The sequence below is a fragment of the Sphaerodactylus townsendi genome, linkage group LG15 (assembly GCF_021028975.2).
Source record: "Sphaerodactylus townsendi isolate TG3544 linkage group LG15, MPM_Stown_v2.3, whole genome shotgun sequence".
Taxonomy (NCBI): domain Eukaryota; kingdom Metazoa; phylum Chordata; class Lepidosauria; order Squamata; family Sphaerodactylidae; genus Sphaerodactylus; species Sphaerodactylus townsendi.
Genome location: NC_059439.1, coordinates 25,397,326 through 25,421,908, shown reverse-complemented (window position 1 = coordinate 25,421,908; position 24,583 = coordinate 25,397,326). Strand labels below are relative to the sequence as shown.

General features: G+C 46.6%; 1 protein-coding gene across 1 annotated transcript; it reads left to right on the top strand.

The window, feature by feature from the left end:
• The first annotated feature begins 2,013 nt into the window (after positions 1-2,013).
• Positions 2,014-19,703, top strand: LOC125444884 (serine protease 27-like). Its single transcript, XM_048517634.1, has 7 exons — positions 2,014-2,116; positions 2,393-2,419; positions 3,902-3,928; positions 7,225-7,387; positions 14,672-14,943; positions 15,947-16,116; positions 18,357-19,703. Exons 1-7 carry the CDS (start codon positions 2,059-2,061, stop codon positions 18,636-18,638), a joined length of 999 nt encoding a protein of 332 aa, XP_048373591.1. The 5' UTR covers positions 2,014-2,058; the 3' UTR covers positions 18,639-19,703.
• The last annotated feature ends 4,880 nt before the right edge of the window (positions 19,704-24,583 follow it).

Below are 24,583 nucleotides of genomic sequence, written 5' to 3'. Positions count from 1 at the left end.
TTTTGGATCCCCCCACTGGGTGGATTGCAAGGGAAGAGAGGGAGGGAGGGGCCAGTGACGGTGGGGGAGGCATGAGGGAAGAGAACTGAGAGAGAGGGGAGACAGTGAGGGGTGGCTTGCAGGGGAGAGGAGGCAGGGGCCCAGCATCTTGATATGACCCATCCACCCTAAGCCCAGGAGGGGAAGGGGAGGGAAGGAGAGGGAGGGTGGCATGCAAAGGAAGAAAAGTGAGGGAGGAGAGAGAGTGAGGGAGCGACATGCAAAGAGGATGGGAGGGAGGGGCAAGGCACCCTAGATTCCCTGAATACTGCAGTTACAGTTGAAAACCAGGCATGCATTACTCAGGAGTAAAGCTCAAGTACAGCAATAACCATGACATGCACTTTGAATGGCTGCGTTGCGCCCCTCAGAGGGTTTCCTCAGAAGCGACACCCATTGCCACCAACCAAACTTACTCCCAGGTAAAGGATCATGACCAGCCAGCCTAGATGTGTGGGAGGGGTGCCTTTCCATCCCCCCCCCCCCCAAGGAATGCGGGCACACACATCACTGACATTGCACAGTATCAGGCTGCGTGTTTGCATGAGCATGTACTGCTGGCCTCTGCAATTGATTTGCTGCTACTGTTCCTTTCCCATTTCACCACAGTAAGCCACAGCAACGCGTGGCCGGGCCACGCTAGTAGTACAATAAAATGCTATAATAAGCTAATAATAATGTTGAAACCTAGGCTAAAATCCATTGATGGTGAATTATAGTAACAAAAGCCTATCATAACCTATTCTCTCTGGCCCCCTCCACACATGCAGAATAATCCACTTTCAATGCACTCTGCAGCTGGATTTTACTATGTGGAATTGCAAAATCCACTTGCAAACCATTGTGAAAGTGGATTGAAAGTGCATTCTTCTGCATGTGCGGAAGGGGCCTCCCTCTCTCCTTCTTAGCAGGTCTTCTCAACAGTTCTTTTACCTAACATTATCCAAGAATAGAGGAGAACCTAACAAAGACAAAAAGAAAAGGAGGAGGGTGCTCAGTGTGTCCTGCATAGACAAGGTTGACAGTTGATAATTGGGAGGCCAGCAAGATGGAGCAATGGACAGTGGATGGCCTCAACCAAAAGCCCGGTGGAACATCTCTGCTTTGCAGGCCCTAGGAACTGATTAAGATTTCACAGTGCCCTTGTGTCAGCCAAGAGAGTTCTACCAGTCTCCAGTGGGTGGCTGGAGATCACTTGGAATAGGTTATAGATATCAGTGTGGTGTAGTGGTTAACAGCAGGTGGATTCTAATCTGGAGAACCGGGTTTGATTCCCCACTCCTCCACCTGAGTGGCAGAGGCTTATCTGGTGGACCAGATGTGTTTCTACACTCCTACATTCCTGCTAGGTGACCTTGGGCTAGTCACAGTTCTTCAGAACTTTCTCCGCCTTACCTACCTTACAAGGTGTCTGTTGTGGGGAGAGGAAGGGAAAGGAGCTTGTAAGCCACCTTACAGGAGAGAAAGGTGGGGTATAAATCCAAACTCCTCCTCCTCCTGCTCTTCTTCTTCATCATCAATTTCCTTGGGGAATATGGCTGCTTTAGAAGGTAGATTTTGTGGCCGTATATCACATTGAAGTTCCTCTTTGGAACAAGTCCACCTTCCTTAGGCTCCACCTGCCAAATGTCCAGGAGTTTCCCAATCCACACCTGGTAACTCTACCCATGGTTATGGAACAACCTTCCCCGGAAGGTGCACTTTTGATCTTTTCAAGGCAGTCGAAAACACCTTTATTTAGGACTGCATTTGGTTAAGTTTAGTAGCCATCCTGGGTAGTATTTTAAATTTTGGTTTTATGTTTTTAATGTATATTATCTGATATGTTTTATCTATGTTTGTAAACTTTGTTGAGCTCTGAAAGGAAGAAAGGCAGATAATACATGTTCTAAATAAATCACTGCATAATAAGCTCCTGAATGGTTCTTTGATTTTCCAGAGAGCTTTGAAATGTTTTGAACGTAGTATTAAAGAAAGAAGTTCTATGAGGTGTTCCGAGTACATTCTTCATCCAATCATATGCTCCATAATATGCAAGATTTTCATATCACATGGCTGGAATTCCAACTGGGTCCAGGTTTGTTTCCGGAAACTACTACAAATTATTCTTTTCTCATATTATTTCAACAGATACCATTTCCTCCACTTTACTCTCTTTTCATGGGCAAAAATCCAACAGTGTTTTGTCTTGATGCCGGAAGGATGCCTTAAGGTCCAAAGTCCCATTATCAAAACTGTTGACTTCTATTTTGGTGCAGTTTCTGTTTACTGTCCATTTGTGGTTCTCGTTGAAAGCTGAACCATCTGGTTCTACAGCATTGCCTCTGAAGTCCCTTTTTCATTCTTTGTCCAGGTGCCCTAGAAAGTGACACTCAGAACCGTGAGTATCTCAAGTGGAAAGTTTGCAGTCTGCCATAGGTGAACTTTGTGAAGCATATGCTAATGGGCACCTATCAAGAAGTAACCCTGTAATCAGAGGTGGGATCCAGCAGGTTCTCACAGGTTCCCGAGAATAGGTTACTAATTATTTGTGTGTGCTGAGAGGGGGTTACTAATTGGTGAATTTGCCACGTGATTTTTGCCTTAGTTACGCCCCTCCTCTCAGCAGTAGCGTGCAGAACTTGAAGCTGTCTAGCAGGAGGTGCACCGACGTGCGTGGCAGCCTGCGCCTGCGTGCATTTGTTTCCCGCCCAAGGACTGGTGCAGTGGCTGCGTTCTTGCCACAGCCCCGCCCATGAGTGCCCACCCAGAATGCCCTATATGCCCAGCCTAATGCCGTTCCCCACCCAGCCCCGTTGGCGCTACGCCACAGTTTGAATCCCACCACCATGGGAACCTGTTACTAAAATTTTTGGATCCCACTACTGCCTGTAAGCACCAAACAAACAGTTAAGTTTCCTGAGGGTAATTGGACACTTCCCTAGCTATAATGATAAGAAGATTAAGGTCCCCTCCTTGGCCATTATTCTAGACACTATAGACATTATTCTAGCCATTATTCTAGACACTGCTGCTATAGAGACACATGGTCAGAAATGCATGAGCTGGTCTATCAGGTCTCCATGCAGGAGAGAAAATGCTCTGAAGTATTGTTCAGCAAAATTATTGCTAGAATTATAGGTAATGTAACCTTCCTAACGCATGATGCATTTGAGAGACTTCCAAATGTGGTGGTGGCAGTGAACCAAAACAGAAACTTTGGGTTGGATTTTATGGATGAGTTCCACGTGTCTTATGTTCTTCTGATTACCTGTGCTGATATGTGGGCTGTGGTTTCTATAATGTTTCTGTGTCTGTTGCTTCTCCCCTCTGCCCAAATCCATCCCCTGAGGTATTTTTTCTTTCACCCAAGATAGTTCACTAGAAACGAGCCTGAAGGGGACAAATATAAGGAAGGCTAAGTCAGGACTAAAAGTGGTGAGCAGGGAGAGTTTGACAAATCCATGACCTGACAAAACCATGACTTTTGCTTATACCTCATATAGTTCAAATACATTTGGGCAGGCCTATGCTTAAAGTTATGGGATGGCTGCCACAACTAGTTTAACCAATTAGTTGGTTGAAAACCTAATGGAGCTTTTAATTATTTAGCAGACCTAGGCTCATTCTGCACATGCAGAATAATGCACTTTCAAACTGCTTTCAGTGCTCTTTAAAGCTGTGTGGAATAGCAAAATCCACTTGCAAACAGTTGTAAAAGTGGTTTGAAAACGCATTATTTTGCGTGTGCGGAAGGGGCCCTAATTTGTATCAACGTTTAAGGAACCTGACCTTAAGTGGTTTGGTTCACACCAGATTCCTGGTTGGGTTTCAGAAACAGGTACATGAAATCACATTTTCTTTTCTCTCATTTTATTTCTAGGAGATTTGGAAAATTACACTGAGGAAGGTAAGTGCTGTAGAATTGCAGGGAGCTTAGTTCTCTCAGTGAAATTCATAGCCTGTGCCATAAGACCAGTAATGGGTAACACTCCCCAGTTAGTGAATTTTTCTTTATTGCACAGCTCTTAAAAGCAGGGGTGTAGCTAGGGTAAATGGAGCCCGGGGCAAAATCTGAGTTTTGCGCCCCCCCCCCCATTTGGGCAGCATTCCTCCCCCACCACGACCAAACAACATTTTTTGCACCAGGTCATCTCAAAGTCACCATCGCATTATAGAACATGGCCCAACACACAAATCTGAACACACCCAGAACTCCTAAGTTTAAACAACATTGAAAGTAATGCATTTTTTTGAAGGCGGGGGGAATCCCACCCTGAAACAGCATCACTGTTAATGTTGTTTAAACCTACAAACAGATTCTCCACTTTAGAAATCCACCTTGGGGGGGATACTCTAGGCTCCTAGTTTTAAACAACATTGAAAGTGATGATGCTGTTTCAGGGGTAGATTCCCCACCCAAACAGCATCATTTTCAATGTTAGTTAATAATGGAGTTTTTTCTGGGCTGTGTGGCGGTGGTCTGGTGTATCTTGTTCTAATGTTTCACCACCATCTGTGGCTGGTATTTTCAGAGGTGTATCACAGAGAGAAGTCTAGCCCATACACTGTGTCCAGCCTTCTCTTATAACAGACTTCTCTCTGGGTGATACACTCTGAAGATGCCAGCCACAGATTCCAGAAGCTGACATGCTAGAACAAGATCTATCAGACCCACGGCGCTACACAGCCTGGCAAAACTCACAACTACTCTGTAGTTGAATCTGGTTTTGAAAGCCTTCTCAACAATACTTTCAATGTTTTTTTTTTTAATCTAAGGGGAGCCCAGATTCTTTCCCTTTAGAACTACTCCATCCAAGGAGGGTGGATTTAAAGAGAAGAACCTAGAGGAAAGAATTGAGGGGTGCCTGTCAAGGGGAGCAATGTTTAAGCTAACAGTACTCAAACTTTTTAGGCTATCTTCCAGAAGACTCTTCTGATAGTCGCCACCCGGAGGTTTGGTGAAGTTTGGTTCAGGGAGGCCTGAAGTTATGGGACTCCTCAAAGGGGTAGCCCTCATCTACCATTAGCTTCCATTGGAGTTGGGATGAAAGAGCGCCTTTGGGGTCCATAACTTTGAACCCCTGAATTAACCTTCACCAAACTCTGGAGTGGTATCAACTGGGAAGAATATCCTTATGGTTGCCACCAAGGTTTAGTGAAGTTTCTGATTCAGGGGATCCCAAAGTTATGGACCCTCAAAGGCTGGTAGCCCCATTTACTATTAGCTCCCATTGGAAACAATGGAGTATGGGGTCACCCATCTTTGGGGGGGGGTCCATAACCTGAACCCCCTGAACCAGAAACACACCAAGCATTAGCTGAGTATCATCAGGAGGAGTCACCCTGACAATAGTCCAGAGAAATTTTGGTGCTGCTAGCCTAAAGCTGCGCCCCTGCAGGTAAAAATGGGAAAACCCTGGAAAATGAGAAAAAGCCACTAAGCAGACCCCGTACAATTTTCCAAGCCCACCACAAGGGTGGCGCCAGGGAGACTTGCTTGTCCCCGGATGTCCCCATGGTAGCTACGCCTCTGCTTAAAAGCATAGGAACTTTGTTAAAGAAAAAAAAAGTGGGCAGGTATTGGTGAGGCGAGCGTAAATGTTTACTTTTCTTCTTTGCTTTGATTTTTCTGCACTGTTTATTTACTTAGATTTCTTCATCGCCCTTCCCTAGAATGCTGAGGGCGATGTAGAACCTTGAATTAAAACAATATACATCACAATCAATACTTTAAAGCTCCATTCTCTAAAATATACATCTAATCTCCAACTGGTTACTTAAAACTATTACAGCCATCAGACAATAGATCTTAAAATTATCATTTTGCCGCCAGATTGTTTTATTTAGGTGAGTCCCAGCTAAAAAAGAAGGGGAGGGGGGGTCTTTGATGTACTACTGTAGTTGCCTCATAGAGATGCGCAAAAGAAAATCAGTAAAATTTGGATTTGGGTCTAATAGATCGGAATTTTTTCAGAAATCCCAGATATTCATGAACCTCTGTAGTGGGAATATCTGGGATCCCCCCCCCCCCAAAAAAAAATTAGGGTCCATTTGACCTGAATCTGAATTTTACCCCCTCCCCTAGTCTTTTTTTTAATTGAGCCAAAGTGGCCCAAACCATGTTTAGAAAATTTGATGTTATTCAGGATCTGCTTTTCGACTCCCTTTGAACTGCCATCTTTTTTCAGGAGAAAACCTGAAAACCTTGACAATTACCCATAAGATCTTTGGTGGGTTTTTTTTTAAGTTTGGTTTTGCCAAACCCACACCTCTAGTATGTAGTTGTATTTGACAGATGTGTGCGCTTTCTTTTTTCATAGGACAACAATTTCCTTTCATTCACCTCCACAAAATGTGTGTTTTTAAAATGTACTTCTGTGTTGTGTACTCACTGTGAAGTGAACTTCTGACCCAGAGAAAGGGGTAGCGCTTGACAATTGGGGATGGGGCTAACAAATCAGGGGGATGTCCTACCAGGCATGGCTGGTAGTGTTGCCTTGCAGAAGCTAAATCTTTAGAGATTTGTGGGGAGTATGGGATTTGGGGAGTGGTGGTACCTCAGTGGGGTATAATGCCATAGAGTTCATTTTCCAGAGCAACCATTTTCTCTGGGAGGTTCTACCTCAAAGGTGGCAGTCCTATGGTGGATCAGAGGTGGATCCAGTAGCAAAAAGCTTAGGTAGGCTGACCAGACGTCCCGCTTTTGGCGGGACAGTCCCACCTTCAAACAATTTGTCCCGTGTCCCATGGGTTCTTTAAATTGTCCCGATTTTTGGGAGGCTGCCGCACTGCCTTCTGGGGAGCAAGGCAGTGCGGCAGCCTCCCCCGCGCGCGGCCGCAGGAGCACTGCCTTCTGGGGCTTGCCGTTTCCCGCCCTGTGGCAGGGTGACAGGCCAGGAAACGGCAAGCCCCAGAAGGCAGTGCGCTCCTGCGGCTGCACGCGGCCTCCTACCCCCCCCATCCCGGTTCACAAAGGTGACCATCTGGTCACCTTAGCCTTAGGCAACTTTCACCTCATTATTTTGGAATGTTGAAGAACCACAGAGGTAGGCAATGGGGCAAATAACTTCCCCCTCCACTTCCTCACTTCACTTTGGAAAGTTACTCCTTTGCCTGGACACCCCAAGAAAGAGGCTAAAAACCTGAAAGTTCTGGACAGACAGTTTATGGTAACTCTGGTTTCTGCTTCTTTCCAACATATAGTGTGTGGTCAGGTGCTGGCTCAAAACCGTATCGTAGGGGGAGAGGATGCCTCTCGTGGAGCGTGGCCATGGCAAGTTAGTCTCCAGTATGACGGACAGCACATCTGTGGAGGGACCCTCATCAATACTCAGTGGGTGCTGACAGCAGCCCATTGCTTCCCTAGGTGAGTGACAGGTAGAAAGGCCCCCACTATCCAAACTCAGTAGGCTGCAAATTGAACCTGGTAATGCAAAACTCTAAATTGGGTCTCTGCTGTGCTTTAAAAATTGGTTCCCCACACCTGTTGTGTGGTTGCAGGGAATGTAAGGATCCTGGACTCAACTATTTTGAAAGCAAGACTATACAGGACTATACAGGATTATATCATAAGAACATAAGAACCTAAGAACATAAGAACTAGCCTGCTGGATCAGACCAGAGTCCATCTAGTCCAGCACTCTGCTACTTGCAGTGGCCCACCAGGTGCCTTTGGGAGCTCATGTGCAGGATGTGAAAGCAATGGCCTTCTGCTGCTGCTGCTCCTGAGCACCTGGTCTGCTAAGGCATTTGCAATCTGAGATCAAGGAGGATCAAGATTGGTAGCCATAGATCGACTTCTCCTCCATAAATCTGTCCAAGCCCTTTTTTTAAAGCTATCGGGGTTAGTGGCCAGCGCCACCTCCTGTGGCAGCATATTCCAAACACCAATCACACATTGTGTGAAGAAGTGTTTCCTTTTATTAGTCCTAATTCTTCCCCCCAGCATTTTCAATGAATGCCCCCTGGTTCTAGTATTGTGAGAAAGAGAGAAAAATTTATCTCTGTCAACATTTTCTACCCCATGCATAATTTTATAGACTTCAATCATATCCCCCCTCAGACGTCTCCTCTCCAAACTAAAGAGTCCCAAACGCTGCAGCCCCTCCTCATAAGGAAGGTGCTCCAGTCCTTCAATCATCCTTGCTGCCCTTCTCTGCACTTTTTCTACAGGACTATAGGACTATACTATACAGGACAATACTATACAGAAATACTATACAGGACTAGTTGAAATTCTGATTTTACCAGGCAACTGAATTCTCAGCCTGATTTCCCTCCCAAAATGATTGTGAGTATTGGAGAGAGAAGAAGACTTTTGGATTTATACCCCACCTTTCTGTCCTGTAAGGAGACTCAAGGTGGCTCACAAGGTCCTTCCCCTTCCTCTCCCCACAACAGACACCTTGTGAGGCAGGTGGGGCTGAGAGAGTCCCGAAGAACTGTGACTAGCCCATGGTCACCCAGCAGGAATGTAGGAGTGCGGAAACACATCTGGTCCACCAGATAAGCCTCTGCCACTCAGGTGGAGGAGTGGGGAATCAAACCCGGTTCTCCAGATTAGAGTCCACCTGCTCTTAACCACCACACCACGCTGGAGGATCCAATCGTATATGCCCATAGGACAGTGGTGGCGAACCTCTGGCACTCCAGATGTTATGGACTACAATTCCCATCAGCCCCATGCCAGCATGGCCAATTGGCTGTGGTGGCGAACCTCTGGCACTCCAGATGTTATGGACTACAATTCCCATCAGCCCCATGCCAGCATGGCCAATTGGCTGTGGTGGCGAACCTCTGGCACTCCAGATGTTATGGACTACAATTCCCATCAGCCCCATGCCAGCATGGCCAATTGGCTGTGGTGGCGAACCTTTGGCACTCCAGATGTTATGGACTACAGTTCCCATCAGCCCCATGCCAGCATGGCCAATTGGCTGTGGTGGCGAACCTCTGGCACTCCAGATGTTATGGACTACATAAGAACATAAGAACATAAGAACAAGCCAGCTGGATCAGACCAGAGTCCATCTAGTCCAGCTCTCTGCTACTCGCAGTGGCCCACCAGGTGCCTTTGGGAGTTCACATGTAGGATGTGAAAGCAATGGCCTTCTGTGGCTGTTGCTCCCGAGCACCTGGACTGTTAAGGCATTTGCAATCTCAGATCAAAGAGGATCAAGATTGGTAGCCATAAATCGACTTCTCCTCCATAAATCTGTCCAAGCCCCTTTTAAAGCTATCCAGGTTAGTGGCCATCACCACCTCCTGTGGCAGCATATTCCTAAACACCAATCACACGTTGCGTGAAAGAAGTGTTTCCCTTTTATTGAGTCCTAATTTCTTCCCCCAGCATTTTCAATGGAATGCCCCTGGTTCTAGGATTGTGAGAAAGAGAAAAAAGTTTCTCTCTGTCAACATTTTCTACCCCATGCATAATTTTATAGACTTCAATCATATCCCCCCGCAGGCGTCTCCTCTCCAAACTAAGGAGTCCCCAAAGCGCTGCAGCTCTTTCCTCATAAGGAAGGTGCTGCAGTCCCTCAATCATCCTGCGCCGCCTCTTCTCTGCATCTCTTTTTCTATCTCTTCAATATCCTTTTTTTTGAGATGTGTGCTACCTCAGAACTGAGACTACAGTACTCTAAGTGCGGTCAGCACCACAGCTTTATATATAAAGAGGCATGACAATCTTTGCAGTTTTATTCCTCAATTCAGCTTTTCCTAATTATCCCCAGCATGAGAGTTTGCCTTTTTTTCACAGCTGCCCATACATTGAGTTGACATCTCCCATGGAACTATCAACTAAGACGCCTAAATCCCTTTCCCTGGTCTAGCTGACTGATAGCACTGACCCTGTAGCATGTATGTGAAGTTTGGATTTTTTTTTGCCCCTATATTGCATCACTTTGCATTTTTGCTACATTGAACTGCATTTGCCATTTCTTAGCCCACTCACCTAATTTATCAAGGTCCGCTTGGAGCTCCCTTCAAGTAATCCTTTGTGGTTCTCACCACCCTACATAATTTCCCAGGTACATCATCTGCAAACTTGGCCACCACGCCACCTTTTACCACCCTACTTCCCCAGGTCATTTATGAATAGGTTAAAGAGCACTGGTCCCAATCTGTGGATCAGCTTGGGGACACCACTCCTACATCTCTCCATTTGTGAGAATTTCCCATTTACACCCACTCTTTTGCTTCCACTGTTTCTCCAACCAGTTTTTTTTAATCCATGGGAGGACTTCCCCTCTTATTCCTTCATTTGCTGAGTTTTTCTCAATAGTCTCTGGTGAGGAACTTTGTCAAAGCAGCACTTTTGGAAATCCAAGTAGAACCAATGTCCACTGGTTCCCCCTTATCCACATGCCTGTTTACATCCTCAAAGAACTCTAGTAAGTTTGTAAGACAGGATTTGCACCTCTGCACAAAAGCCATGCTGACTCTTTCTCAGCAGGTCTTGCTTTTCTACATGTTTTATAATTTTATCTTTAATGACAGATTCTACTAATTTACCAGGAACAGATGTCAAACTGACTGGCCTGTAATTTCCCGGGTCCCCCCTAAGATCCCTTTCTTAAAGATTGTGGTGTGACATTGGCCATCTTCCAGTCTTCAGGGATGGAGCCTGATTTCAAGGATAAGTTGCATATTAAAAGTGAGAAGATCAGCTTAATTTCATTGTTTTGAGCTCTTTAAAGAACTCTTTTTTGGGTGAATGCAATCTGGGCCCAGGGATTTGGTAACATTTAGTTTATCAATGGCTGCCAGAAACTTCTTCCTTTGTCTACCACTATCTTTGTTAGTTCCTCTCTGATTCGCCTCCTAAGAAGCTTGGTTCAGGTGCAGGAATTTTTTCCTCAACCTCCTCTTGGAGTGAAGACAGATGCAAAAGAATTCATTCAGCTTTTCTGCAATCTCCCTGTCATCTTTTAGCACACCCTTTGTTCCTTTTTGTCATCCTAACGGGCCTACCGCTTCCTTGCTGGCTTCCTGCTTTTGATGTACTTGAAGAACTGTTTGTTTGCTTTGGTTTCCTGATGTTCCCACAGCCATGTGTTCCTCATAATCCTTTTTTGCCTCCCTTTACAGCTTTTCAACTTGGCTTCTCTTTTTGCCACCATTTGTGTTCTCTCTGGTATCTCTTTATCAAGTTAAGTTGGACTTCCATTTTTCTAAAAGACATCTTTTTTTTTCCTAATAATTTCCTCAAGCGTCCCTTGTTAACCATGGTGGCTTTCTTTTTTGGACTAGGCGCTGCCTTTCCTAACCTGACGGAACACATTCCAGCTGAGCTTTTGTGACTGTGTTTTTAAATAACCTCCAAGCATCTTTACGGACATTTTTTGACTCTCCTCTTTGATTTTTTTCCTTTCAGCTTCCCTGCGCACTATCCCTCCTCATCTTTGAGAAATTTCCCTTTCTGAAGGCAAATGTAACTACATTAGTAGTTGTCACTTGTTCGCATGCAGAGATACTGAATCCTGACAGCATTGTGGTGCAGCTGTTCCCTACTCGGCTCAACAACACTGACTTCCCCAGCGACCAGGTCCTGGGTCCCCACATAGAATTAGATCTAGGACCACATCTCCCCTGGTTGGTTCTACAACCATCTGCTCTAAGCCACAGTCATTTAGCATATCCAGGAATGTTCTCTCCTTACTATGCCCTGAACATGCATTTTTCCAGTTTATATGGGGATAGTTAAAATGCAGCCCATTACCCGCGACATTTTGCTTTTTGTTGGCCTCTCTAATTTCTTTTTTTCCATCTCAGAATCCTCTTGTGCGCTTTGGTCAGGGGGGGCTGCATAATATATTCTAATGTTAAACTTTCATGCTTCACCCCTGGTATTGATATCCACAGTGCTTCTGTAGGGGAATCAGCTCCCCCTGCATTGTCCATTTTATGTGACACTATGCTCTCTTTGATGTAGAGGGCCACTCCACCCCCCAATACGCCCTGTCCTATCCTTCCTGTAGAGCCTGTAACCTGGGATAACAGCATCCCACTGGTTCTCCTCATTCCACCTCATGTCTCTGTGATGCCCACTATATCAATGTCCCTTTCCTCCTTCAAAACTCTGTACTCCAGCTCCCCCCATTTTAGGTCCGAATGCTTCTACTATTAGCATAGAGACACTTGTATACTCTGTCTCTGTCCCCTAACCTGGGATTTATGTGTTTTGCCCTCTAGCCTTTAACTGTAGACACTATCACTTATCCACATTGCTGTGCTCTTCACTTGTATGTGGGTTGATTTAAAAAAACCTCCCTTCTCTGTCTGCATCCCCATGGACTCTGTATTCCAGACCGAAGTCACTCTCCAGCTCCTGTCAGCTTTCCCCAGGGATCAGTTTAAAAGCTGTTCTACCACCTTTTTTAATGTTGGCGCCAGCAGCCTGGTTCCCTCTTTGGTTAAGATGAAGCCGATCCCTTTTGTACAGGCTGCCTTATCCCAAAAGGTTCCCCAGTTCCTGACAAATCTGAAACCCTCTGCCTTGCACCACCTTCTCATCCACGCATTTGAGACCCTGTATCTCCGCCACTTGCCCTAGCTGCGGGCCCTCTTGGCGCTGATGGAACAGGTAGCATTTCAGAGAATGCCACCTTGGGGGTCCTGGATTTTAACCTTTTTTTCCCTAGCAGCCCTAGAATTTAGCTTCCAGAACCTCCCGGCTACATTTCCCAATGTCATTGGTACCAATGTGGACCACAACTGCTGACTCCACCCCAGCACTGTCTAACAGCCTATCCTAGGCGTGGCGTGACATCCGCGAACCTTCGCGACCAGGCAGGCAGAGTCACCCATCGCGGTCATCCACGCTCTGTCACAAAACCCAACTCCTCTATATTCCTGATGATCGAATCACCCACTACAAGCGAGCCCCCCACCTCCCTCGAGGTATCCTCCAGATGCGCAGAGGATATCTGACCACCAACTAAGGAAGGGGTCCCATCTAAGGGAGACATCTTCCCCACCGCAGAACGACTGGCACCCTCTGTCACCCAGAACTCTCATTCTCCATGACATCTGAAGAGATGTCACCTTGGGAGGTGGGGACCCGGCTGCTGGGTCCCTGAAAGCCTTGTTTGTTGCCCTCTCTGCCTCTCTCAGCTTCTCCAGGTCTGCCACCTTGGCTTCAAGAGAACGGACACGTTCCTTGTATGCCAGGAGCTCATTACAGCGAGGGCACACCCACGACTTCTGGCCTCGTGGCAGATAGTCATACATGTGACACTCAGTGCAAAACACTGGGAAGCCCCCCATCCCCTGCTGGCTTCCTGCCTTCATATCTGCTTTTGTTTATATATTTAGATATTAAACTTTTTTAGTCAGTGCCCCTTTGAGCTATCTGTACCTACTATCCCCTCGAAAATGTCCTTATTAATTAATTAATTAATTTATTTTTAAAAAAAGAAGAAGAAATTCGCAGCGGCCCTTCAGGCTGCCACGCTGGTAATTCAGAGATTGAACTAAAGAGACTGAATGACTCACCTCAGGAGCTCCCCGCACCTTTAGCAGCCCAGGACCGAGAGTAACCTCTGTTCACCCCTGTTAAGCCCCACCTCCAGCAGTCTCAGCTCTTAGCAACCTTACAAGGAGAAAAGAAGAGAAAGCCCCTGCAAACCCCTGTTAAAAAATACACTGTTTTTTAAAAGATGTGGCTTTGAGGAAAAGCCCTCCCAAAATGAACACCAGCAGGTCACTCTGCTCTTCCTGGCCAGTTGCCTTGTCCACTGCTGCTCCTTTCTGCTGGTTCCAGAGACTGAACTAAAGACTGAATGACTCACCTCAGGAGCCCCACCTTTAGCAGCCCAGGACAAAGAGTAACCTCCTGTTAACCCCTGTTAAGCCCCACCTCCAGCAGTCTCAGCTCTTAGCAACCTTACAAGGAGGAAAAGAGAAAACCCCTGCAAACCCCTGTTAAAAATACACTGTTTTAAAAGATGTGGCTTTGAGAAAAGCCCTCCAAAATGAACACCAGCAGGTCACTCTGCTCTTCCTGGCCAGTTGCCTTGTCCACTGCTCAATTGGCCATGCTGGCAGGGGCTGATGGGAATTGTAGTCCATAACCTCTGGAGTGCCAAAGGTTCGCCACCACAGCCATAGGATATTGTGCAAGTGCAATGTAAAATAAATTCATCATTACAGGAAAGTGAAAATGGTAGATGATGCCCTGTTTGCAGAGATGCATTGAAACTCAGTGAGAGCCAGCATGGTGTAGTTGTTAAAGTGACAGACCTGGGAAACTTAGGTTCAAATCCCCACTTGAGCCATGGAAGCTTGCTGGGTGCACTTGGGTCAGTCACACACTCTCAGCCCTGACCCTGGCAAGTATTTGGATGGGAGATCTCCAAGGGGTGTAACAAGGAGGCAAGCACTGGCAAACCGTTTCTGAAAACTCTGCGGGGCCACCATAAGTCAGCGGTGACTTGATGGCAAAAAAAGAAAGAAAAGAAACTCATCAGCAAGGACAAAGACGCTGAATGTCATCAGGGGCATTAGGAGGTTAGCACAGGTGATGGCCGAGGCTGACATGTCAAGATGTCATCTTGGCATGATAGATAGTTCTGCATTCAGTCCCACAATCCTCCCTTTCCACTTGGAATCACCAGAAGTCTTGACCCTTGGATGTTTCTCTAAACAGCCGTTTCCTCCTCGAGAACTTCCGGGCAAACCTTGGGAACTACCAGCTCTTGAACCCAGACCCCAACGCTGTGTGGTTGAGAATTTCCCGGGTGATTGTGAACAAGGACTATGCCGGAGATGGGACCAGCGGCGATATAGCTTTAGCTCAGTTGGAACGGCCAATCCGCTTCACCCAAAGCATCCTTCCAGCCTGTCTTCCAGACACCAGTGTCCAGTTCCAAGAGGGCACCTCATGCTGGGTGACGGGGTGGGGAGCCCCACAATATGGAGGTGAGAATGTGGGCTGTAAGATCATAAGGGAGTGAGAAAGTGGTGGTTAAGGGGCACAGGAAAACAGAGTGGTGAGACAGGCAAATTTAGGGGATTAGTCATTACACTAAAATGGTCTGGGCATTTTTGGAATGAGTGGAGTTAAATGTGTACCCTGGTGCAGTGGTGGGATCCAAAAATTTTAGTAACAGGCTCCCTTGCCAGCCCTCCCTCAGCAAAGCGGGCAGAGGCGTACCTAGGCAAACCTGAGCCCTGGGCAAAACCTGAGTTGGATGCCCCCCTCCCATGGGCAGCCGCCCCACCATGACCCCCCAAATTTTTTTTGCACCAGGTCATTTCTAAATCATCATCACATTATAGAAAATGCCCCAACTCACAAATCTGAACACAGCAATGGTGAAACACACAGGTTCTTTGATAGAGACTGGTGAGATAAAAGGTACGGAAGGCTGAGAATCAATGAATTGCAATACCTGAAAGGGATTAACCCAGTTCAGGGAGTTACATTATTAGTCGCAATTGCTATATGGAACCTTCACGTTCAAAGGCAGCATGCCTCTCGGCGAGGCGAGGGCGTGGAGATGGAAAAGCGGACCCAATTAGTAACCCCCTCTCGGCACACACAAATAATTAGTAACCCACTCTCGGGAACTGGTGAGAACGGGCTGGATCCCACCTCTGCCCTGGTGTTTAGGCAGGAGGAGGTAAGAAAAGCTGGCTCAGAAGTTTTAGGCAAGCCTTTCATTGGGTTGAAGGAGGAGCTTGGAATGGGGTGGAGCTTAAAAAGGGAGGAGCTTATCTCTAAAAGCAAAAGTGGAATTAGTAGTAGGAATTAGTAGATCTTTAGTCAATGTGGTTAGGTGATGTGATTGATGTGGTACAGAAGAGCATGTTTCTGATGCTGAGGTGGGAGTTGGCATGCTGGGATGCATCGCTTACCCTTGCTTGCTTCATTTTCTATCTCCTTCCTTTTCTTCTGTCCCATCACACTCTTGGCCTCAAGCTTTACTTGGGGCTCCTAAAACACTGCAACAGCTCCAGCTGCCCTTGATAGACACCTTAGCCTGTGACACCATGTACCACATTGGTACCGGTATCAGCCCAAGTCAGCGAGAGATCCAGGACGACATGATTTGTGCAGGCTATGCCAAAGGACAGAAAGATGCTTGTCTGGTAAGGAAAGACCCTTGGGTCTGCAGCTGAATAGGAGCCAGTGTGCAAGGAATGCCCCAGCCTGGGGAAGGTGGGATATGTGTACGTCCCCTTCCGCACATGCAGAATAATCCACTTTCAATCCACTTTCACAATTGTTTGCAAGTGGATTTTGCTATTTCGCACAGAAAAATCCAGGTGTAAAGTGCATTGAAAGTGGATTGAAAGTGCATCATTCCGCATGTGCGGAAGGGGCCTAAGTCAGGCATATCAGTAGAGGCAATGGTTCACTTTGGAAATAGAAAAAAAATATGGGGATCATGCTTCTATGGCAGTGGTGGCGAACCTATGGCACAGGTGCCAGAGGTGGCACTCAGAGCCCTCTCTGTGGGCACGCATGCACAGAGTTTGTCATGGGGGGGGGGGGGAGGCAGAAAATCCCTCCACACACACATCTAGGCTGGCCTGGGCTGCTGGGCACGACGGTAGGTAACCCTGTTAAGTGCTATTAAACCCCACTGATTTTCATGGGAAGAACTAAAGCGCAATCCTTTACCTGGGAGTAAGCTCGGTTGCTGGCAATGGGGCTTGCTTCTAAACCCTCCTAGGGTCGTGATTCACCCTTTCGAAGTGTTGCATGGTTGCTTCAAAGCAAAGTCACCGGCTACCACCAAGCTTACTCCCAAGTCATGTGTGCCTTGGAGCCAACCGTTTTTTTTCTAAACTAAAACCTCAGCATTCAGGTTAAATTGCCGTGTTGGCCCTTTGCAATAACTAAGTGGGTTTTGGGTTGCAGTTTGGGCACTAGGCCTCGAAAAGGTTCACCATCACTGTTCTATGGAAATTATATTCCCTAATTCCAGGTATGGTTTCCCAGGGCAGAAAGCAGGGCACTCTGGGCTGGGCTGATTTACGGTGGGCTGGGCTGATATAGTGGTTAGAGTGTCAGACAAAAACCTGGCATCCCCAGGTTTGAATCCTTCACTCAAGCCTTCTGGGTGTCCACAGGCCCATCACAAACTCTCAGTCTAACCTACCCTCACAAGGTTGTTATTGTGAGAATTAAGTGGAGGAGGGGGAATGGTGTGAAAAATGTGCTTTAAGTTGTCCTTTAAGAGGGTGCTTTAAGAGAGAAAAGTGGAATCTAACTACAAAAACCATGGGTCTTCAAACTATGGCCCTCCAGATGTTCATAGACTACAATTCCCATGAGCCCTACCACTTGGCCATGCTGGCAGGAGCTGATGGGAATTGTAGTCCATGAACATCTGGAGGGCCATAGTTTGAAGACCCCTGACATAAACAAACAAATTTTAAAAACCCACTGCATATGCTCAGTGGTAGACTGGGAGAAGGTATAGTTATCCTAGGAGCCGCGTGGCGTAGTGGTTAAGTGCTTGCACTGCCATTCACATGGTCAGGAGTTCGAGCCTCCTGTGGGTCAAATATCCTGGCAGCTGGCTCATGGTCAACTCATCCATCCATCCATCCATCCATCCATCCATCCATCCATCCATCCATCCATCCATCCATCCATCCATCCATCCATCCATCCATCCATCCATCCATCCATCCATCCATCCATCCATCCATCCATCCATCCAAATCCATCCATCCATCCATCCATCCATCCATCCATCCATCCAAATCCATCCATCCATCCATCCAAATCCATCCATCCATCCAAATCCATCCATCCATCCATCCATCCAAATCCATCCATCCATCCATCCATCCAAATCCATCCATCCATCCAAATCCATCCATCCATCCATCCAAATCCATCCACCCATCCGTCCATCCATCCGTCCATCCATCCATCCAAATCCATCCGTCCGTCCATCCCGTCCGTCCATCCGTCCGTCCAAATCGTCCGTCCATCCGTTCGTTTCATTTCATTCATTCATTCATTCCTTGGTCAGTAAATGAGTACCTAGCACATAGCTAGGAGATAAAGAATAGCTGGGGAAAGCAATGGCAAACTACCTCACAAAAGAGGCTTGCCTAGGAAATCACTGCTTTCGGTGGTACCCCAGGGTCGGACACGACTGAAGGGGAAACTCTACTTTATAGTTATCCTGCTTATCTCTAATGGGCTTAAAAAGAGGTACTAGAAAGCTCATGTGGGATAAAGTTGTGTGTGGGAAGGGTACATCTGCAACAAGTATGTATGATAAAATCCAGTTGGAAGGAAAATAGATTGGGAAACAGGCTTCTCCTTGATTTGAAGACATCATAGTCTCCATGTTTTCTCCATTTAGGGTGACTCCGGGGGCCCTCTCGTCTGCCAAGTGAATGGCACCTGGTTTCTGGTGGGCATTGTGAGCTGGGGTGACATGTGTGCCATACCCAACCGCCCAGGTGTCTACACCCGAGTTGGTTTCTACCAGGACTGGCTGGAGAGACACCTTCCCAGTGTTCAGTTTGGCCTAGTGAACATCACTGTTTACTCTCTGCCATCAGCCTCTTCTACCTTGTCCAAAGATTTCTGCTTTGTGCTTCTTCTTGTGGCCTCCTGCCTCACCAGGACACTCCTCATGTAGAGGAACAGCGGGTGTTTCTCGTACCACAATAAGCAATTCAGACACAAACAAAATCCTGTGAAATCAGAACTTTTCACTGAAACATTCCTGGAGATTACGGGTAATTCAGTTGCTTCTGCTGCCCTGTGATACCCCTGGCAACGTATAAGGGAGTCCAGTTGACACCACTTACTGCCTGGTCGTTTTAACTGGAGATGCTGGGGTTCGAACCTGCACTTATCTGTATGCATATCAGAAGTTCTTCCATCAAGCCACAGACCCTCCTGGAGTGAATGGTTTCTGATCTGCAAAGTTTTTGAACATTCCATGATTTCTAAACAAGAAAAGTATGGGCTTGTAAGCATGAGATTGGCAGCTCCTTGTTGGGAAATAAATGGAGATTTTTTGGGGGGTGGGGGGCTGGGGTAAGGAGAAGAGAGGCATCAGTAAAGTATAATGCCATAGAGCCCACCTTCCAAAGTGGGCATTTTCTCCAGATGAACTGAATTGGAGATCAGTTGCAATACCAAGAGATCACTCGCCACCACTTGGACATTGGCACTTGTAAGTACATCATGGGTATCTACAAGATATGGGGCAGGAGATGGCGTTTTCACTTTGTTAAGGTGCAACATAAAGCACTTTGCCCAATTTCCCAGTCCTCTCTGTCTTCCCCTCTCCTCTGCTGGACTACAACACTTTTAAACATTCAGTACTTAAAAGGTTCTGCTTGTGGAATCTAGTGAATATACATGCAAATTTGCACAAATGACGTCACCCCCTAAGTATCTGGACTGCTTTGGAAAGTAAGAACGGGGAGGGAATTCTTACCACTTTTGTATATGGCAAATGAGAAGTATGTGTGTGAAAACATGATTGTTAAGGCGGGCCCCACCGGTAAATTTATATGACTGGTAATAATTGAAATAGCATTGTTGGTGCGAGATAGTATTTTTCAAGTTGAAGATGGCAGCCACAGCAGTGTGCATTCTAGCAGCAGTGACATAGTGGTTAAGAGCAGGTGCATTCTAATCTGGAGGAACTGGGTTTGATTCCCCGCTCTTCCACCTGAGCTGTGGAGGCTTATCTGGGGGATTCAGATTAGCCTGTGCACTCCCACACACGCCAGCTGGGTGACCTTGGGCTAGTCACAACTTTTCGGAGCTCTCTCAGACCCACCCACCCCACAGGGTGTTTGTTGTGAGGGGGGAAGGGCAAGGAGGTTATAAACCCCTTTGAGTCTCCTACAGGAGAGAAAGGGGGAATATAAATCCAAACTTTTCTTCTTCTTCTAGCCTGGTTTCTCTGATATCCATTTTGTTCATTTTTGGAAGAGGGGATCATGAGAAGAATCTGCTATGAAGTGGACTGAAGATGTTGTACTTGGCTCATCAGAAGGTTGCTATGAGAAAGAACCAGAAGCGTACCTGAATTCCTAGGTGCTATCAGTTGCCATTAACTATGATTAAGTTGAAGGAAAGCCCTAGGCCAGGGGTAGGGAACCTGCGGCTCTCCAGATGTTCAGGAACTACAATTCCCATCAGCCCCTACCAGCATGGCCAATTGGCCATGCTGGTAGGGGCTGATGTAGTTCCTGAACATCTGAGCAGGGATCTACCCTAAACTGACACCTTTTCTGTATACGGCACATTACAGCATTACAGTTTCTTTTCATTAAAAAAAACTTTACAAGCCTCTAGTGCCAGTTTATTATTTTTTTAAGGTTTAAAAAAAGAACTTTATTTGACTCAAATAAAACATAAACATTCATCTGAATTACAAGGGCTCACAGTTGAAGGCTCATGCAGCCTCAGTTTGCCTTGGGGCTATGCACGGAAGGAAGAGGGTTTTTTTTAAAGATTTAAATGTAATCAAAACATGCACTTCTGGTGGCCTTTTAAAGGAGACTATTTAGGCTGTTACGAAGCCACATTATTTCTGGACTTTCATCTGCTACATGTTTGGACATTCTCCAGTTCCATCAAGGATATAATCTGGCTGAATGTTATCCAGGTTTCAGAACTACTTTTCAAATATTTCTCTGCTTGCCAGCAATTGTGGCTTCTTGTTGGAAGAAGTTTCAGCAAACTTAAAATAATTAAAAACTACCTTTGAGCATTCGTGGTTCGGGAGCAGTTAACAAATGTGTCCATCTTGTCAACTGAACACAACATGCCAATTATATTAATTATGATGAAATTATTGATGAATTTTCCACATTGAAAGCACAAAAAGTACAACTGCAAAAAAGGGTCACACATCATGTAGTTTTGTATTTTTTAAAATAAGTTCTCACTTATGCATTTGATTGTGTGCAGATCTCCCAACTAAATTAACTGCTGTGTTATTATTATTATTCTTGTTTCTTGTTATTTACATATTTATCATTTCACCAAAATAACTACTGTGAAAATGTACTGGGGAGGTGCAATTTTATAGCTATGTCTCTTAGGACCCTGGTGCACATGCAGAATAATGTACTTTCAATCCACTTTCACAATTGTTTGCAAGGAGATTTTGCTATTCTGCACAGTAAAATCCAGCTTCAAAGTGCATGGAAAGTGGATCAAAAGTGCATTATTCTGCATGTGCGACAGGAGCCTGAATCTGCATATAGGAAGTGTGTTTTTCAGACCATCTGTTAATCTTTTCAGGGTTTATCGTTTTCTCTATGTTTTGTTTGAAAATGCACTGTTAAATAAATGAATATGCGTTTGAATGCAGATTTGGCTTCCATATCTGATATTTTATATGTGTTTGGAGAGTGCAGGTGATATGGGTGTAAACCGCCTTCGAGATCAGCTGCTGCTCCCCATACTGGACAATTTATAGACTATGGCAGTGGTGGCGAACCTATGGCACAGGTGCCAGAGGTGGCACTCAGAGCCCTCTCTGTGGGCACACGCAAACAGAGTTTGTCGTGGGGGGGGAAATCGCCCCCCCCCCATCTAGGCTGGCCTGGGCCGCTGGGCTCTATTATTAGCATTAAACCTAAGACCTAGTTTTGGGGAAGCAGTGTAGGTAACCCTGTTAAGCGCTGGTAACCCCACTGATTTTCATGCGAAAAACTAAAGTGAGATCCTTTACCTGGGAGTAAGCTCGGTTGCTGGCAATGGGGCTTGCTTCTGACTAAACCCTCCCAGGGGCGTGATTCACCAGTTGGAAGAGTTGCACAGTTGCTTCAAAGCAAAGCCACCGATTACCACCAAGCTTACTCCCGAGGAACGCATGCCTCAGAGCCAACCGTTTTTCCTAAACTAAAACCTCAGTATTCAGGTTAAATCGCCATGTTGGCACTTGGCGATAAATAAGTGGGTTTTGGATTGCGGTTTGGGCACTCGGTCTCGAAAAGGTTCGCCATCACTGGACTATGGTCATTCAAGTATTGCATTGAGAGTGTGGAAGCCTATTGCAAAACTGAATAAGTATTCATTGGAGAAAAAATAATGGGAGCAGATAACACAGTCAGGTCCATTTTGATTTGCTGTGCCTCTAGGACAGGGTTGCCCATCATTTTCTTTAAAGAGTAATGATCTGTTTCTCAAGCTACACCCCATCCCCCTATTTTACCAACCTTTGTTCAGAGCATGGACTACTGAGAGCACCAGAAATGAAACAGCACAGAGGAAAACACTATGAAATATATATTTTTACAAGTCTAGAACAAATCTTTTTCCTTGTTTCTGAACCCATGTGTGAGCTACTCTGCAGATGCAAGCAAGCCACGGGTAACAGATAGCCCGCTCACGGGGGCCCCCTGGACGCTTCCGCCTTTACGGCCAATCAAGTGGCAGGAGGAGGAAGGGCGGCGGCCCAATCGGCATGCTCTCTCGGGACTCGTCACCCCGGAGGCGACGGGGAGGGAGGGGCTCCCGTCGTTGGCTTCAAACGCCCCCCCCCCCACTTGGCCTGGCTCCCCCCGGGACCCCCTCCCCCCTCCTGATCGGGTGCCGCAGCTGAGGAGAATCTGCCCCACAGTGCTCGGGAGAGCCCCCCCTCCTTCCCTCCCCTGGACCACGCCACGCTGACAGCCCCCTTCGCACGAGACCGCACGTGGATGTCATGGGTGATTCCGCTATCTTCCCAAGCCTCTTTGAGCTTGGCAGCCCGTTTGGACAATGGAGCCGAGAGCCCAGGGCTTCGCACGAGGCCCCACGTCGAGGTTGTGGCGTGTCCGAGCCTCTTTGGGCAGGGGAGCCGCTGGGGATGCTCTTGATGCTGCCCTCCAGTGGCCAAAGGTGTAAATTACAAGCGCACCCACCCCATTTCTCAGGTTATAGTTGCTATAATGTGGCGTGTCCGAGCCTCTCTGGGCCGGGGAGCCGCTGCGAAAGGCTCCCCGAGAGCGTGGTAACGCTTTCTGAGAGCATTAGCGCGCTCCCCGAAAGCGTTGTAACGCTCATCAGCGCGCTCTCCGAAAGCGTTGCAATGCTCTCCGAGAGCATCAGTGCGCTTTCCGAGAGGGGAGGAGGAGGGCACCTAAACATCAGGAAAAACTTCCTGACAGTCAGGGCTGTTTGACTGTGGAATGCACTGCCTCGGAGTGTGGTGGAGTCTCCTTCTTTGGAAGTATTTAAAGAGAGGCTGGAAGGCCATCTGACAGGAGTGCTTTGACTGTGTGTTCCTGCAGTGGGTTGGACTTGATGGCCCTTCGGGTCTCTTCCAACTATGATTCTATGATTCTAACACCCCTTATGAAATAATCATAGCTTTTTCCTCCAATATTCTAAAATGACAAGAATGTAATCACTCTTTTTTAAAGCACCAGAAGATTAAGGAAGCCTACAATACTACAGAGAGGATGATGTGAAGAGTCTAGTACAGTGATGGCGAACCTTTTCAAGACCGAGTGCCCAAATTGCAACCCCAAACCCTTTTATTTATCGCAAAGTGCCAACACGGCAATTTAACCTGAATGCTGAGGTTTTCGTTTAGAAAAAAACGGTTGGCTCTGAGGTGCACATTACTCGGGAGTAAGCTTGGTGGTAGTTGGTGCCTTTGCTTTGAAGCAACCATGCAACTCTTCCAACGGGGTGAATCATGACCCTAGGAGGGTTTACTCAGAAGCAGGCCCCATTGCCAGCAACCGAGCTTACTCCCAGGTAAAGGATCGCGCTTTAGTTCTTCGCATGAAAATCACTGGGGTTTAACAGCACTTAACAGGGTTACTTACACTGCTTCCCCAAAATTAGATCTTAGGTTTAATGCCAATAGTCTAGCCCAGTGGCCCAGGCCAGCCTAGATGGGGGGAGGGGGGTTACCCTGTTTGTGCGTGCCCACAGAGAGGGCTCTGAGTGCCACCTCTGGCACCCATGCCATAGGTTCGCCACCACTGGTCTAGTAGGAATGGTAGGAAAGCTGCATCATCCTTTTCTGTATTTAAATACACAATAAGAAACTAATGGGAGAAAAGTTTGTTTTCCCACACCACAAGAATGTTGCCAGACTTTTCCCTTTGTTTCCTTCGAAGCCGTTTCCTGGCAAAGGTTGGCGCAGCAACATTACTCTCATTCCAGCCTCCTTGAGATAAGAGCCACCTCAGGTCAAAGAAAAAAATCTTGCTCCATCCAAAGTTCAAGGAGTTTATTAAGAGGCAGGCAGAAGGCAGAAAAGGATCTGAGAGCCACGTTCCGGACGGGGCCACGTAAGTCAGCTTTGCTGAGGAGTTGCAAAACTGTGCATTACAATACAAAATAAAAAAAAAACACCATTGGTCATACAAACAATAAATAAGATCATAAATATACACTTGCACAATGCTGGGAGTTCAGCAGGCCTTGGAGCAACATAACAAACTTGGCATGAATGTTTCGACAGCAGAGATTTTGAGGCTCCCCCCACCCCAAGCAACAGCAAATCCCAATTACGGAGACAGTGAATGGTGGCATGACTGCAAGAGGAAGACGAAGAAGAAGAAGAGTTTGGATTCATATCCTCCTTTCTCTCCTGTAGGAGACTCAAAGGGG